Source organism: Peromyscus maniculatus, chromosome 4 (assembly GCF_049852395.1).
Source record: "Peromyscus maniculatus bairdii isolate BWxNUB_F1_BW_parent chromosome 4, HU_Pman_BW_mat_3.1, whole genome shotgun sequence".
In the NCBI taxonomy this organism is placed as follows: domain Eukaryota; kingdom Metazoa; phylum Chordata; class Mammalia; order Rodentia; family Cricetidae; genus Peromyscus; species Peromyscus maniculatus.
Window position 1 is genome coordinate 19,397,477 of NC_134855.1, and position 18,134 is coordinate 19,415,610.

At 34.1% G+C, this 18,134-nt stretch overlaps 1 protein-coding gene across 1 annotated transcript in view; it reads right to left on the reverse strand.

Moving 5' to 3' along the window:
* Lrp1b (LDL receptor related protein 1B) overlaps positions 1 to 18,134 on the reverse strand; it is a 1,955,528-nt gene that overhangs the window by 65,855 nt on the left and 1,871,539 nt on the right. The window contains exons 81-83 of the mRNA XM_042275227.2: positions 16,066 to 16,239; positions 13,978 to 14,103; positions 8,483 to 8,647 (exon numbers count right to left, since the gene is read on the reverse strand). Of these exons, the coding sequence (XP_042131161.1) occupies positions 8,483 to 8,647; positions 13,978 to 14,103; positions 16,066 to 16,239 (465 nt within the window). The remainder of the gene's footprint in view (positions 1 to 8,482; positions 8,648 to 13,977; positions 14,104 to 16,065; positions 16,240 to 18,134) is intronic.

An 18,134-nucleotide genomic window follows, 5' to 3' on the forward strand; every position in this document is an offset into this window, starting at 1 on the left:
ACATTTTAATGAGGTTAAAAGAGAAATGTCATGTATAATGATTACATCTGTTAACAAAGTATTTTATTTAACTCAAATAAACACACTAATGTTTACTACATATACACCCACAGGGACATAATTTGTCTAAACTTGATATTTATACATGTTAAATAAATTACTGGAAGTCTACTAAATGTTGTATGATTCAACAGTTTAATGTGAATATCACATAGTAGAACATTCCCTAGATCATCTTTGAATATTTTTCCTCATTCTTTTGTTAGAAAGTAATTTATCACAGCATCAGACATTCTTTTATGCTTTCCATGTTATATAAAGAAGGAGTACCTCTCTCCCTGGCCTGTCACTAAGCATGAACTGCTGTGGCAGACTCAGTGAGAAGGAAAGCATCTATGGTAAACACATAAAGATAAACACACAAGCATAAATGGCAACAATGGGATTCATACACAGGATTCAAGCAGGTCCCACAGCCACTCATCTGACAGCATAAAAGAATGTCTGTGCCACCAGAGTTTTATCATTGGTAATCTCAAGCCAAAATAAAATTCCCTGAAAAATACATGAAACAAGGCGTATGAAGGCTTTAAATATGATAATGATGCAATTGGTTTATATATTGTCATGGATTCTATATCAAAGGGTGGTCCATATTTTTAATAATTGTATTTCTTTATTTATTGCAGAATTTCAGGAAAATGCATCTATGACTTCTGAACCATATGCTGCTGGATCAAGAATGGTAGGATAAGATCTGTGAACGCCAATACAAATACTAAAGTTCATATGATCCACCCCTAGAGAGAAGCTACTGGAGGTCAGTGGCTGCTGAGAGAGTAAGAATAAGTTGCTACCAGAGACAAGCTTTCAAGTAAGTAGCCTATTATTTAAAGAAGTATTTATAAGGAGTAAAACATTTTTAAATAAAATCTACTAATATTTCTTAAAGAATGAATAAACATATACAGCGTCTTAAGCGATATTTCTTTGAAAGAATGCTACATCTTTAAAACCAGTAGAAATTCAGTCTAAACAAAATCATACTTATGGGGAACAGTACTGCTTTAAAAATAAATTATGTATAAATGCTGTTTAGTGGTAGATGAATGACTATCAATGCTCTAGGGGAAAAAAGGATGAGGGTTATATATTATTAGAGCTGAGTCAGTTCAACATTTTTGTTGCCAAAAATGATTTACTGAATAATAGCAGGAGGTTTTCTTACAGTGGTAATAAACTTTTCACTTTCTACTGTTGATATAGAAAGAAAATACTCCATCTGGCAGATTAGTGAATGAAAAGAAAGACAGAAAAGGGAAACAAATAGAGTTGTTAAGTAAAGAGACTGATAAGTTTGCTATATGTGACCAAAGAAAGCAAGAACATGTCAGAAAATGAAGTATTTCATCCCCTTACTAAGAGTTCATGCATGACTTGAGAGAAATAACTCATGCCAAGAGCAATGCAAATGAGACAGAGCCTAGGAGCATCAGTGAACAAAGGACAAAAGCTAAAGCAATCAGGGAGTCATAAGAAGTCCTACAGAAATACTAAAGATGGGGAAATTTTATTCAATTTCCAGATTTTTTTTTCTCTCATAGACATCATTTCCACAGGCATTACAGGCTATAGCCATTTCCTTTGTTTTCCATTGAGAACTTAATGGCAAGGTCCTATGGCGGTAGACCACATATATTTGAGCATTTTGAAAGGAGAAATTAAGTTGGTACTGACTATGAAGCTTAGTTCCTATTGGCTAGCTTTCAAACTGCAGGAAGGAACTACATACATCATGAGGCAAGGATTCTCAGTAGATTTACCCAGCAGTGAAACCTGAGAACAATGATTACTGACCTGGCAAGGTTTATCCACTGCTCAAAAAAGTGGCAACAGTGGCATGAATGCTATGGGAGCAATCGATGACTTTCTGATTGGATTCAAAGGCTACCCCACAGAAGTTAGAACCTAGATTTGTTACCAATAACTGGGCCAAAAACACATAGTTGTGTAGGTCATAGGCTTTAATGGAAAACAGAACAACGTACTATTATTTTGTTAAATGGACAAATAAGCTGTTCCTTGAGTTCTTATCTTTATTCCTATAGATTACTCCATCTCTCAACTCTAATCAGAGAAGCTTCTTTTTGCAGTAGATGCTGATTAACAGTAAGATTCATAACTGATCTACATGCAGTGCATAAGGGACTACAGATTAGTTATTAGCATTAGAAGTAATGGAACATTGATATCACAAACCTACTCCCAAGACTCAAATGATTATAGAAGATGCACTAACTAAAAGTGTGTGTTTGTAATGAAATAACCTTTGTCAGATAGGAGAGTGTGGTTGTATATATGAACTCACAACTGAAACTACATGGTTATAGAACATTATTTTAAGGTGTGTTACTTTTGTTTATATTGCATTTGTTTAACTCTATGAGGCAGTGTTGCTATGCCTGTGTAAAACACCTGATGGTCTAATTAAGAGCTGAATGATCAACAGTGAGGCAGGAGAAAGGATAGGCAGGGCTGGCAGGCAGAATAAATAGAAGAAGAAATCTGGGAGAAGAAGAAGGAACAAGAGAAGGAGAGGAGGACTTCAGGGGCCAGCCAGCCAGCCAGCCAGCCATGGAGTAAGAGTAAAAATAAGATAAACAGAAGTAAGGAAAGGAAAAAGCCCAGAGGCAAAAGGTAGGTGGGATAATTTAAAGTTAAGAAAAGCTGGAAGAAACAAGCCAAGCTAAGACTGGCATTTATAATTAAGAATAAGCTGTGTGTGATTTATTTGGGAGCTTGTTGGTAAATCCAACAAGCTAGTGAAAAAAACAAAACCAACAACAATACATGTATAAGATTTAAATACATATGTACAAGATTAAGCCAGTCAAATTCCCAGCATGGATGTGAGAAGAGCTCCTAAGGCCCTGCTCTATCTGAGAATCCATTGATATCTGATGCCTGCTTCAAGAGGGAATAGTTTTCTTCAGTGATGCAAGCTATGAGAGGCTACCCACACTCGTGTAGATCGTTCTGCATCCAGGAACATAGAGGCAGCAGCTCAAAGACTCAGAGAGCACACAACAAGACATTGTGAAAGTAAAGTGATGGGAGGTGGTAGCAGAGAAGTTGAAGGGGAGTGAATTACATCAATCACATTACATGTAGCCATAAATATTAAATAAATACATTTAAAATAATGAAAGAAACAGATAACAGAGATTTGAAAGAAGCAGAGAATCCACACATGTGCTCGATAATCCCTTCAACAAAGCTCCTCAGAGAAGCAAAAAATGTTTTTGGAGCTTTCTTGTGTGCCATGGATGTTTTAAAATAAGAAAAAAGTGTCAAAACTATCCCCAGTTAGCAAAAGCCTTGCAACACTTGGATTTTTAACTCAGTTGTTTTCAGAAACACTACCTTTGCTTCCTTTGAAGAAAGGGTTTCCTTTTGATAAAAATAAGCCTTCATATCCCAGGGTGTACTATCTGACAGGCAACCAAAAGAAATTGCAACAACCAGCATCATACTGAGGTTCTCTAAGACTCCCTCAATGGACAACTTGATGGGGCTGTGAGTTTTGTTTGAGAGTATATGGCTTCTTAGAGAGCTTTATTTCCTGTGTGAAGCAGGTCCAATTAAACTAAAGCTTCTAAGATTGTACGTTTCTAATGACTTTTCAAGTACCCTAATGTTATTTATCCTAACCCCACTCTCCCTGATTTTCTCATTTCTACTTTCATGGAATCTGTCTTCTAGCATTCCCCTCTCCAGAGCCCTTTTCATTTAAATTACACAATTCAAATGGTATCTCACTGCTAAATATCCACATTCATATTGGCACTTTTTAAACAGCAGTGTTACATTTTATCCAATTTTAAGCTCTGCAAACCTGAACATTTCAGTATTAGGAGTATTTGGAATTATCTAGATTTACAAATCCACTTTCTCTATTCCACTAAATCAATTTTGTCAAAATCTTGGCTTACTTTCATGTAATGCTATAAATCTAAATAACAGACCTAGGTGAAAATATGGAAATAACCAAGCAATAAAAATTCTACCTTAAAGAACAAATATTCTTGAAAATAATACTAAATGCAAATATAACTGCTACTTCCATAAATGTTTTATGAGATACCCACAGTAGGTAAAGAGTTTCATAGACTTATCTGTTTTGATATGAAAAAATAATTGACTAATACTGTGCTTTATCCTAATTTCCATTGATTTTTTCTAAGGCAAGTTTTATCTTAAACTCATCATCCTATGAACATATCATAGAAATGAACTAGTGTATCCTTTTTGATGTAATAAATTTAAAAATATTTAATTTGGGGCATTTCCCTACATGAATATAGGTCATACACTTCATTATAGTGATTGTATTTTAGAAATCTTAAGGAATGAGGAAAATGCATTCCTACATAAAAATCTTGAAACAGCCGGGCAGTGGTGGTGCATACCTTTAATACCAGCACTCGGCAGGCAGAGGCAGGGGGATCTCTGTGAGCTCAAGATCAGCCTAGGCTACAGAGTGATTTCCAGGAAAGGCACAAATCTACATGGAGAAACCCTGTCTCAAAAACAAACAAACAAACAAACAAACAAAGAACAACAACACCAAAAAACAAAAAACAACAACAACAACAACAAAAAAAAACCAAAAAACTTGAAACATACCTATCAGATGTGTTCCTTAGGTTAAGTATTGGTATTTTCTCTCTTTAAGTATTATAGTTTGCTACAACTATCATATTAAAATTATGTCTGATTGAAATCCTACTCAATGTAGGAATTTTACAAAAGGCATAACTGTATGTGAATCAACAATGAATAAATCCATGAGTTATCTACTGGGATTTTTTTCTGAAATTAATATTTGTGCAAAGATAATCAGATTCTTTAATCTAACCCCAACCTGATTTAAATATCATGTTCATAGGTAAAAATATGGCCTGTGTTCACTTATATGCTAGTAGTCAGTTTTGTGAACAAGTCTATTGTATAAATTAATAACAATATCAAGTATATCCTAACATTAAGTATATTCATATATTTGAAAATCATAATGTCCTAGATTTTACAATTTCTACAGAGAAGTTATAATTTTAGATGGCAAAGCAGATGCAATGAAGTGTTCTGGTGTACTTTATTTTCATTTAAAAAGAACCTAACTTTAAATAGTAATTAATTTTTCTTTTTAAGGACATTATTTGTAGTAAAAAAATCCATACCCTTTGAAGTTAAACAAGCATTTTAAATTCTTGAAGAGTAGCAGTTTTGCGGAAAACAACATGGAATGGAATCACAGCAGTGCACACAAGTCTGAATGATAAGAATGATGAGAGGAATCAAGAGCAAGACTGAGAATCTGTGCCAATGACTAGAAGTGGAACAGCCAGGGGAGCCCATAAGGTGGAAGAAACTAGGCACATCTCAAAATATATATTGCTGGGTTGGTATTCTTTGTGAACTCCACTCTCAAGAACTTCAAAGCAAGTGATGACAAATAGCAGAACTCTCTCACTCTACTCAAGACAGAATACAGCATATCTACAAAGATGATCCTAGTACTGCCATCTACAAACCTCATGTGAAGCTCAATTTAGGAGAATAGTAAAACTTTGTAACCAACAATGATTCTCTTGTTATCAAAAGCATGACCAAACTGAAGAATAAATATCAGACATAAAGCCTAAATGTAAAACAGTATTATACATATAAAAAAAAGTGGATGTGACACAGAAGTCAAAGAAGTCAGAAGTATACTTAAGAGATCAAACGTAAAAATTCATGGTATGAAAAGAGGAGCTGAGATAAAATCTATACATTTGGCAAGCTCTTTGGTTAAAATATAGCCAAGAATTCCCCAAACCTAGAGAAAAATTTAGATATCAAAATCATACCCAAAGAAGACCAGAGAAGAACCTCTTCATGACATATCATTGTCTAGATGTCAACAACACAAAGAAAAGAAATGGTACTAAAAGCTCTAAAAGAAAAATACTATCTACCATACAGAGTCAGAAACATCAGAAAAATATGGTCTGTCACCAGCAATCCAAAAGAAAAAAAAAGTCCACCATAATATATACCTTGCTCCTAAATTAAATATTCAACCAAGTTATTATACCCAGAAAAATTACCTATTAAAATAGAGAAATATGGTAATTTCCAGACTAATACAAGTATGACAACCAATCCAGCATTGCTGAGAAATTCTTGAATAGTATGCACAAAAAGAGAGCAATATTACACAGAGAATTGATGGTTAAAATTAAGTCCATGTAAACAACGGAAAAAACAGAGAACATGGAAGCAACCAATCATGCCCAACATAGGAAACCAGTCAAAAATCTAAAATTACTTTGAGAAGAAGAAAACAACTACCAACCAACCAAATAGAACACCAAACAATAGAATCATAAACAATAGACAATACTTCTCAATTATAACATTCAATGCAAATGGTCCTAACTCTTCAATTAAAAGGCACACACTAATTAAAATGTATGACCCAGTTATCTCTTTGTTTGCATTTTTCTAAAACCAATGAAGGAATCTCAGAGGTAAACTAAGCCGTAGATCAACTAAGATTAACATTATCCACAGCATTCAATCCTACCGATTAGAATACACATTCTTCTTGCTGACACTTGAAACATCCTCTAAAAATGATTGCTTTATAGGCCAGCAAGCAAACAAGCTTTAATTTATGAGCAAATGAACCAACAAAACACAAATGAAATAAGATCTAGAATGATATCATATTGCAATGGAATACAAATGAAAACTAACTGCAATATTAACCTTAAAAATATATAAATGCTTAGAGACTGAACAATATGCTTTTGAGTGAAGATGTGAATGATAAATTAAGATGTTACTAGAGTCATATTTAAAAGCACAAGAGATCATGGGCTAGGCAGTTATAAGAACAATTGATAGTTGGAAGCTATATTTAAAAAAACTAAAGAGAAATGAAATAAATAACCTAATGGTGCACCTTAAATCTCTAGAAAAGCAAAAATATGTAAAAAGAATAGTAATACCAAATGTAGCAGATAGAAAGAAATAATAAAACTGATGTCAGGAATTAAAGAAATAAAGACTAAAACATCAATAAATAGAATTAATTAAATGAAACTTTGGTTTTTTGAAGAGGTGAACAAGATTAAACAGTAAGAGAAAAAGGATCCAAATTAATAAAATCAGTGACAAAAGGGGAATTGTCACAATATACTCCAATGAAATCTGTAAGATTAGCATTGAATACTTTAAAAATTGATATAACAGACTTGATGAATTAGAAGAAATGAGCAAATTTTTATACATATATGTATCCAAAATATATAAAAATACATAAGCAACCAAATCAGACCTAAAAGAAGCAAGGGGATTGAATTAGTGACTAAAATCCTCCCAAGAAAGAAAGTCCAGAGCCTTGGAGCTGATGGCAAAGCCTAATAAATAGAGTGCTTCATTTGCAAGCAAGAGCTCTCAAATTTGGATCCCTAGGCATTATATAAATGCATGGCATGTCAGTGTGTGCCTATAAAACCAGCATTGAGAAAATGGAAACAGGCAGACTCTGGGGCCTTACTCTCCAGCTAGTCTAGCCAAAATGGTAAGCTTTATTTAGTAGAGAGACCCTGTTCCAAGAAGTAAGATAGAGAAGAGTATACTTGGTTGAGCTCCAGCACCTACATATAGAGATGATGACACCCATAGATACACTTGCGTACACCATACGCAAATGCATATCAATATGCATATATACACAATGACACATGTTATCTGACCTCAAGTTAAGCTAAAAAGTTACAGTAATAAAAGCATTATGGTACTTTCACAGAAACACATGTGTAGATCAATGGAAAATAATCAAAATTCTATGATATATCAATGCAGCCATGAAAAACTAAATTTTACAATGCCAACAACTCATGCACAAAAAAGATAGTTTATTCAATAAAGTATGTCATTAAAACTGTATATCCACCTGCAAAAAAAAACAAGTTGGGTACACACTTCTCACCCTGCAAAAATATCATTTTGAACTGGAGCAAGAGACACAGAGAGATAAGGGGCAAAAAAGTGGGAAGGGCAAAATTAACTCAAATGAAATATGTATTTAAATTCTATATGGAATTCTATTATTTTTCAAGGTGTGTGTGTGTGTGTGTGTGTGTGTGTGTGTTTAATTGTGTGACCTTAAAATAAAAATTAAGAAGCATTGTTTATGCTAGCTATTCTGATCTTTGTTTGAGCAATATGTTTTGTATTGTCCATTACTATTACTCAATATGAACTTTGATGCAATAAATAAATGTATTTGACTTTGTTGAATTAGTTTTAAATTTAATTCATGATGATTTCAGCTACATCAAGATTATCAGGTTTTATTTAACTCACATGTTTCACATATTAAGAAAATGCAAGTGACTTGCCCATACTGTCTGAGTCAGATATTTACCTAGAGAGGACGGAATGCAGGTCCCTCCATTCTGACAGTAGTTGCTGCAGTGGTTGACTTCACACCGTCCTCCTGAGTAACTGGGCCAGCAGTGGCACCTCAGGTCTCCCTTCTCATTTAAGATGCACCTTCCGCCATTTTCACAGGTCAGTTTGCAGGAATCATCTAGGCATAAGAAGAAATACATAGACAAACATGTTGTTCAGAAAAGCCTCAAATAATCCAACAAAATACTGGAATTTATTTTTTCTCAATGTATACCTAATTGGAAAGTTGAAAAAGATACACAGCAGTTGAAAGCAGATATTTAACTTACATTTTCTTCTTTACAATGCTGTTATCATCTTTATATTTGTTATTAGCAACCAATAGTCCCTATATGAAATATATTTTACAATGGAGATATTGATTTTTTCAGTACTATGCTTTATGAAGGGTGATAAAATTCACACTTTAAATATCATTGTAATAGAATACTTTTATATAATTTTAAATAGAAGAGAGAAAGAGTTCAAGTTACAGAACTAATTTCAAAAAAGTCACTGTTCCTAAGTGAGTCAATGGGACACAAGTACTTAGCTATTAGTCTTGATGAATTTCTAGTGAACTTAAGTTCAATGGGTTAAAAATAAAAGGTCATATTTTACAGCCACTGTCTCAGAGGAATAATGCACGAGGAAGGTTTCAGGAAAACAAAAAGTGGTTCCCACTAGTTCAATACAAATTAAGTTGAATTCACTTATGTACCTTGAAAACTAGAAAAACATTAGTTTTTTATCTATTTTATTATTCATGTATTCTTTATCCTACCCCTCAACCTTCATCATCACTTGATATTCCTTTCTCTTGTCTCCTTTCTCAATTTTTGGATTTTACTCCCACATTTGTTTACATGCATATGTATATATATATATATGTTGTAATCTAGAATCCACATAAGAGAGAAAACGGTGAGTTTTTTTTTTTCCTTTCTGAATTTGGATCACTTCACATGATCTGAGACATTATACTTTGTTCCAAGTTGGTTGAACTGTTTGGAAGAATTGGGATGTGTGACCTTAGTAGAGGAGGTATGTCACCAGGGGAAGTTTTTAATAAATACATCATTTTGAGCTAGCCCTCTCTACCCCATTGCTTAAGGTTTGAGAGGTAAGCCCTCAGCTGTTCCCGCCAACATGCTTTTCCATTCAACCATCATGGATTCTCAGCCTCTGGAACTGAAAACCCAATTAAATACTTTGATTTATATGTTCCTTAGTCATGATGTTTTTGTCTCAGAAATAATAAATAAATAGATAAACAAACAAACAACTAAATAATGCCTATGGGTGACACAGCTTGGTCATAGGGTAATTCTATTGATATTTTGCAGTGCCTCTAAACTGATTTCCATACTGTTGGAATTAATTTGTACCTCACCAGCAGTGAATAGACATTCTTTTCTTATACCCCTTTAAACAATTGTTCTCATATTTTTTTTAAAAAGATGCTCATTCTAAGATAAGGGTGTATCTCAAAGTAGCTTTAATTTGTATTTCCCTGATGGCTAGGATTGTTGAGTACTTTTAAAATAGTTATTTTTCATTAGCTTTACTTCTCTTGAAAAGAATCTTTTCATTGCATTTAGCCCCTTTGTTGTTTGGCAATTTAGTTTCTTGATATTTAAGTTTTGTACTTCTTGGTAATTCTGAATATAGACCCCTATATGAAGTATAAGTGGTATAAATTTTTCTTCGGTTCTTTTGGATGACTGTTTTTCTGGTTTCTCTTCTTATACAAACTTTTTAACTTAATTTGATTTAGGGCTCTAGTTTCTGTGCTACTGGAGTTGTATTGCCTGCCCCAAATCTTGAAGATTATTCTCTGTGTTCCTCCCAGAAGTTTCAGTATCCTGAGTTTTGAATTAAAATCTTTTTATCTACTATAAGGATATTTTCTTGTACAAGGTGAATGATGAGGATCTAATTTCATTTTCTGAAAGTATACATCCAATTTTATAAACATCATTTGTAAGACTGAATGCTTTTGCCACCTTCAAATATTAGGTGGCCTTAGTATGGCCAATAGATTTCCCGGTATTCTAGTATTCTACTCTGCTCCATTTTCTTTACTATGCATTGAGGTAATCTATCTAACCTTTGACTGTATTCTTTAGTCAAAAATGGACTTATGTTAAAATCAAAATTCAAATATGCTAAGAATGTTAAATAAATTATTGAGAAAACATTAAAATTGTATAAATATCAATTTCTAAATATACAAAATATCCATATTCATGTAATAACATAGCCTATAGGTTTTCCAGCTATTTACATTGTCTAGAACAGAAAAAATTTGACGCCCTGAGAATTGTATTTAAACAGCATATTTGTAGAGTCCAACAGGCAATGGACTCATGTGTTTGGTGAAGTGTTAGGATAATAGTATTTCTGAACATTATTTCTTGATTGCCCATGAGGTTTACTGAGAGTACAGCATCTCTAGTGGGAATATATCTGTGAAATCCAGAGCCTGCGAGGAAAAGAATGAATATCTGACTAGACCTGTGTTTGAGGGAAAAATGACAGGAAACAAGGCTTTGAAGATATAAGGATGGAATGAGAAGATCACTGCAATTTGGACCTTTGCCCAGATATAAATACCTTGAGGAGCCTCGAAAGCTTGAGAATAAATATGCTGACAGATTTTTAACTGAAAGCAGGGTTACAAGTAAGATATTGTTGAATTAGGCAGATTGGGCAGTATGAGGATGACTTAAACAGAGCAAAGTATGATAGACAAGAGTGAGAGAATTCTGAGGGAACAGTGATGTGAAACCAGTGATACATAAAGGGCCTGGAAAAATGAGGGTGACTCACCTCTGAGCATATGAACTTACAGTACCTAACAACAGATGAACTTGAAATTCTCTGTACTGTATGTGGAGATTAAGAAGATCTTAATGTGGAGATATGTTTGCTTAATTTATAGCTTCCTCAAATATAACTCATTCAGGAAGCAAACTAAAAGGGGTTCTGAATAAGAACACCAGTGATAAACATTTAGGATACTTCAGGAAGATAAATTCCTAACTGCAGATATTATATGTGGATAATACAGACATCCAAAATCTGCACATGATAGGAAATGAGCATTCCAACATCAGGATTTATTAAGAACTAGCCACGTGACAAAACACTGATGAAATTGAACCTAGATTATAGTCATTCAAAACTTACATTAATAGTTCTGTATTGAAACAGAAGGCTTCATTTATCAATAGCTAAATAATACTCAGAAGCCAAGCTACAGCAAGTATAATCAACTTTCTGTAAGAATGGGTAAATGTTCTAGCAAGGCTGAGTAAAATTTGAATTTGCAATTTCTTATATGAAGATTAAAAATATTGTGTGCTCATCTTTTGATGATAGTAGCTAGAGAAAGTAACTGACATATGAAGGACTGAATAACTGGGCTATCCTAAACACTGATATCAGGAAACGATGATTGGATTTAGCTAAACCAAAAAATGAGTCTGAGATCTTATTTATACTCCTAACACATTTTTTCTATTTATACAGCAAGAGACCATTTCAAATACTTAAGTGGAAAAGGAACACAGGAAGACCTGTGGGGCCATTGCTTATTGATGTGTGGCAGGGGGGCTTGTGAGATAAGGCGTTTTCTTTTTCTTTTTAGTATGTTTCTTTTTTTTCCTTTTATTTTATTTTACAATACCATTCAGTTCTACATATCAGCCACAGATTCCCTTGTTCTCCCGCCCCCCTCTCCTCTTCACTTAAAAGGAGTAGTTGACATTTTAAGAAACTGAGTTTCTGAATGGTTGCATACACTGCCCACTCCCACACAGCACAGTTCCTTGACCTAGCCAGGAAAAAAAAAAAGAGTGGTAATATTTGAAAATGCTTAATTTTACCAGCACAACTGAGATCACATGTACTCTAGCTGGTGGGAAATCAGCAAAGTATCAGGGTCATCAGGTACCAGTGACAGAATGTGTTCCATAACTGGAGCTAGCATGACAATATAAACACCAGGCGTGGTCCACAGCTCTCTGCTCGGAACTCTGAAAACTTGTTACTCACACAGCATTTCTTCACTATTTTTCCTGACAGTGTGAATGTTTCAGGCTGTCGTCTACATACCCTTATTCCATGTCCTTTCAGAGTTTCTTCCATCTTCAGTTAAAATCTAAATCCAAAGTCTTTCATACTTTATTTGAAAATCATATAATATAGGAACTTCAAAGTGACCCTTAAATTTAATAATTATCTGAATCTAATAAGGGTTGAAGTAGGCCCCTGCTATAACAGCCATGGCTGCTCAGATAAACACCACTCACTGGTGTACATCATTTATCATTCCATCTTTTAATTTCTTCAGGTTTACATATTCAGTGCTTAAAGTGTGTACATGAAAACATTAAAAATACAATTGACTTAGAGTTTCTTGCTAAGTAAACGAAATGCAACCCACAGTCCACAGTGGAAAATGAGGGGCTAGTGGTCTGGAGATGGAGAGGGCAAATGAGGATGAAGCAGGGTACTGAGATGAGCAGTGAATTCTAACAGAGAAAACATAGCAAGGAAGAAATCCTGCTGGGAAGACATCCTAAATTTATCTCTCATTCCAAAATGCTTGCTGTGATCCAAAAGTGCTTTGGAGCATGCTGGTTTTGTCTGTTACATAAAATTTGGTAAGTGCAGTGTTTTCTTTTAATAGAATTGTTCCAATTATGACTAATACCTTAAGTTTGAAACAGTTTTATCTACTGGGTATTCAGAAGAAAACTTTTTCCTGTTTCCTTTCTCATTTTACTGTCTTGTTTTGAATCTCAACTTTTAAAACTACTACTTTCTGAAATAATGGTTGTTCTTTCTAAATTCATAATTCAAAAATATAAGCCACATGAAGAAATATTGTCAGCCTCACTTCTTAATTAGTCCTTAGTTTCTAGATTAGTGTTATGCCTTGCTTATAGCAGTTGAAAAAGGTATTATTATCATTCTTACTATTAATAGTATTTAATGTAAGTAACACTTCACATGGAGAGATTAAGGTAATTAATAAAGTAGCCTATATTTTCCAAATTAGTGTTCTATATACCTGAAGTAATCAAAGGTATGAAAAATAAATACATTAAAAAACTAAATGGATTTGGGGTTGGAATTTACACCTAGAGAGGAAACTCATTCTCCAAATATTATCTATGAAACAAGAGTTATTTAACAGTGCATTTAGATTCTGAGAGTGACTTCTCAGTTCTTGATCCATTGTGCATGTTGAATGCACAGTGTTACATAAACAAAGGCAAGAAGGTAGAAAGCCTTCTGTAGAGATGACAGTTTTTATAAACATTCAATAGCCACTGACGTTAAAGTGCATGAATTGATGGAGAAAATAATACTGCTTAGTTCCAAAACTCATATAAATTCAACCCGACTATTTATGAAATAATTCATCTGACTGTTTATAGAATAACAGAGAATACCCACCTAATAGGCTGTCATCATTACAGGTTCCATTCATCATAAATTTTCCTTCTGGGCAGACACAAGTGGCCCCAGAAGGATTCAGCAAGCAGAGGAAATCACATGATAAATCCAAGCAAGGATTGGGTACTGTTGGAAACATAATGAAGAAAAACAAGAGATGTGTGGGAGAAAAGTTCAAGTAAGTTTCAAAAGCATAAAATTCAGCAAGCTGAAATGATGAATTACCAATGTGAAAAAGAAAACAAAGCAATTTTTATTGATGCAATCACATTTTAATGTTGACATTATATTTTATAAATAATGAACATCACTCCACAATACCTTCATTGACAAGGAATTTGCCCATTCTACAAAGGATAATATTGTTCATTTATCATTAGTTCAGGATTATTTTCTCATAAAGTTAGTTTACTTCTGAATTGAAAGCAACCCAGCTTCCTTTCTGGTTCAGTTCATATACAGTTATCTACGTTGATTATTTTACCCTCTGGCTCATTATGAATGATGATTTGGTGATTACCTTTTCCAGAATATTCAAGACACAAACTTTGATGTCTAGTCTAAATTGACCTTATAAGACAAGGAATTATAAACTGAGCACTTTGCTGAATTCTCACCATTTTAAATGTCTGATGGACCTTCAAGAACACAAAAAATTAACACAACTTAAGTGTTTGGAGATCCAAACCTTATTTTGTAACTTCATCGTATAGTTTTGACAGAAACAGCTTATTACTGATATTCACAAAAATCTCAAAATTTACATGCATTTGTAAGTTCAATATATATATATATACATATATATAGTAAGTTCAATATATCTATATATATGTATAGATAGATAGATAGATAGATGATAGATAGATAGATAGATAGATAGATAGATAGATAGATAGATAGATAGATAGACAGACAGATGATTGGAAACATGTTAAATGGTTACCTGCTTACTATGTGGGAGACTAAGCACTAAATTTATCTAAATGTTTATCTAATGAGCATCTTATGTGGTCAGAGGTAGTTTATTGTCTTTTCTAGATTCCAGCCAGATCACAGAACCTTTCTGTTAAAATCCACTGCTCACATCCTACCATGTTTAGGATAGGAATAAATTAACTTTACAGATCTAGAAGTATTAAGTTTTGATTATGAGTTAGACAGAACCATAAGGTGGGATGAAGTGTTCTTGTGTGAACCATAGACCCAGCATATGTGTTTTTTAGTAAATGCAGCAGCACAGAGGAGGCATCTCAGAAATGTATTTCATGCTAGAATGTGTTCCCAACCATTCCTATAAACATAGTTGTCTTTCCACATAATTTGCAAAACTCAAGATGAAATGTACTTTGACATGCCTTAAAGATTGACTATAAATCTAGGTGTTGTGGCGCACACCTTTAATCTCAGCACTCAGGAAGCAGAGGCAGACCCATCTCTGAGTTCAAGGACAGCCTGGTCTATCAAAGTGAGTTCCAGGACAACCAGGCCAGGGCTACACAGAGAAACTGTGTCTTAAAAACATGACTATAAATAAATAGAAACAATTTAATAAGTACAACTAATACACTTACGTTTGAATTTCAACCATAGTTTTTACTTTGTTCTTGAATGATTTTGTGACATAGCTTCAACATCACAACTACAATAATTTATTTAATCAATCCTTTCTAGGTTAGAAATTTATTTTTATAATAAATCATAAACAACATATCAGAGAAGATACAATTGTAGGGAAGAGATCTCTGTGAACATTCTTGAAACTGCAGTGGTAATAATATGGTAATCAATGGTTGTATGCAACAGCAGTAAGAAATGACAATTGATGAATTTTCATAACTCCCTGAGAGACCTATATATTTACAAGGTGTTTAAAACAGTTTTTTAAACGGACAATTTTAATTCTAAGAAAATGCAGCAGAGTGTTCATATCTATTATGGCAAAAGTGGATGCTTCCATCTACTTGCTGAATTGAAAAGTCTGAAGACATCAAGGCAATCTTAGTATATTGGAAATATAAACATAGTTACAGTAATTACAAATATGTTATTTTAAGATACATAAGGAAAAGTTTGATATATTTTACTTACAATTTAGTTGTTTATAGCGATGTGATATCAAAACACTCTTTGTTTTGTCAACATCTAAAGCTAGGACCTCTACTGAGCCATGACCAAATTTTTGTACTCTAAATACACCATTTTTAGGTCCTGCTCCATATATATAATCTTCAAAGACATCAATTTTGTGAGGATGCAGCAAACCTGGAATGTTCAAAAGAGAGGATCTAATACCAGGGTGAGTACCATCAAGTACCTTACACAAATATGTGCCTTAAACAATCATTACTTGACAAAGCAGTTATATTTTACAATTAATATTTATTAACACATGCTATATATGAACTCAAACTTTAAAATAGCTAAATTTATCCAAAATCCAATTACTAGGCTTTTTGTCAATTTCAAAATTAAAAATATTTTTAACATTTGTTTTTATGTGGTAAACATGTCATCCAGAACCCATTGAACAAACATCTCCATCACCCCTTTGCAGCTCCTTCTAAAATTGTCTGGGGTTATTATATGCTGAGCAATTGTCTCTGCTATGATGTTGGCAAGAAGAATATCAAGCCTCATCTGTAACATAAAGTCTGCTATTTAGAAAATTCTCATGGATTAAATTAGTAGTTGAATTCTGTCACCTGAATTAATTGTTTATTGTGTAATTACAAGATGATTTGAAATAATAAAAATTGTTACCGTGGCATACACCTATAAGTGTCTGCACTCATGAGGTTGAACCATAGAGGAGTAAGAGTTTAAGGCCAACACAAGATACAGAATAAGGTACTATCAAACAACAACAACAAAGACATTAGTGGACCATTAAGGGAATGGGAAGAAATCTGCAGATAGGGAAAATCCCAGGAACTCACAAGATTGTCCGCAGTTAAGACTCAGAGAAATGGTGGAGAGAGTGCTTGAACTAGCCTTCCCCTCCACTCAGGTTGGTGTCTAATTGTCATCATAGAACCTACACCCAGTGGTTGATGGAAGCATATGCAGAGACCCACAGCCAAGCACTTGGCCAAGATTCTGAAGTTCAGTTGAAGAGAGGGAGGGAAGATTATAAGAGCAAGGTGGGTCAGAATCATGATGGGAAAAACCACAGAGATAGCTGACCCAAGCTAGTGGGAGCTCATGGACTCTGGACTGACAGCTGGGGAGCCTGCATGGGACTGAACTAGGCCCTCTGAATATGGGGTAAAAGTTGCGTGGCTTGACGTGTTTGTGGGTCCCCTGGCCATGGGACCAGGACTTATCCTGGGTAAACGAACTGGCTTTTTAGATCCAATTCCCTGTGATGCAATGCCTTACTCAGCCTTGATGCAAGAATGAGAGGCTAGGTGCCGCCCCAACTTGGTGTGCCAGCCTGTGTTGACCTCCCGGATGGAGGCCTTACCCTCTATGAGGAGGGGAATGGGGATGGGATGCGGATAGGTAGGGGGAGGGGGAGAAGGAGAAGGAGGTGGGACAGGGGTTAGTATGTAAAAGAAAAGAAAAAATTTAATTAAAAAAATTTAATGTTAAAACAAAGACATTACTGTCTTTTGTTTTAGAAAAGGGATGAAGAGGGGTTGGAGAGATGATTCAGCAGTTAAGAGCACTTGCTGCTCCTGCATAGAACCTGGGTTCAATTCCCAGCACAACTGGTGTGTCACAAACATCTGTAATTCTACTTTCAAGAGATCTGACTCCCATCATATGACATCCATTGATATGAGAATGGACATGGTACACACACATACATACAGGCAAAACATCCATATACATTAAATTAAAAAAAAATTAAAACTCAAAAGTACTTTTCCAAGTTCTACCTTTCTTTGCAACACCATCCCAGATTAAAATAAAAGTATGGGAATATTTTGTAAATACATAAGAATGGAAAGTGAGAAAACAAACAAAAGAAGCAATGCCAATGGCAATAAAACACTGTTTAATCAAAGATGCCACAGAATTTTCATTCAATTAATTTTTCATTCTCATTTTTATCATAAAAACAATGTGAAACAAAGTTATATTTAGAGAATGAAGTAACAAAAATCTCAACGCTTCAAGTTTACATTGTACATGTGGTAAATTATGGAAAGAGA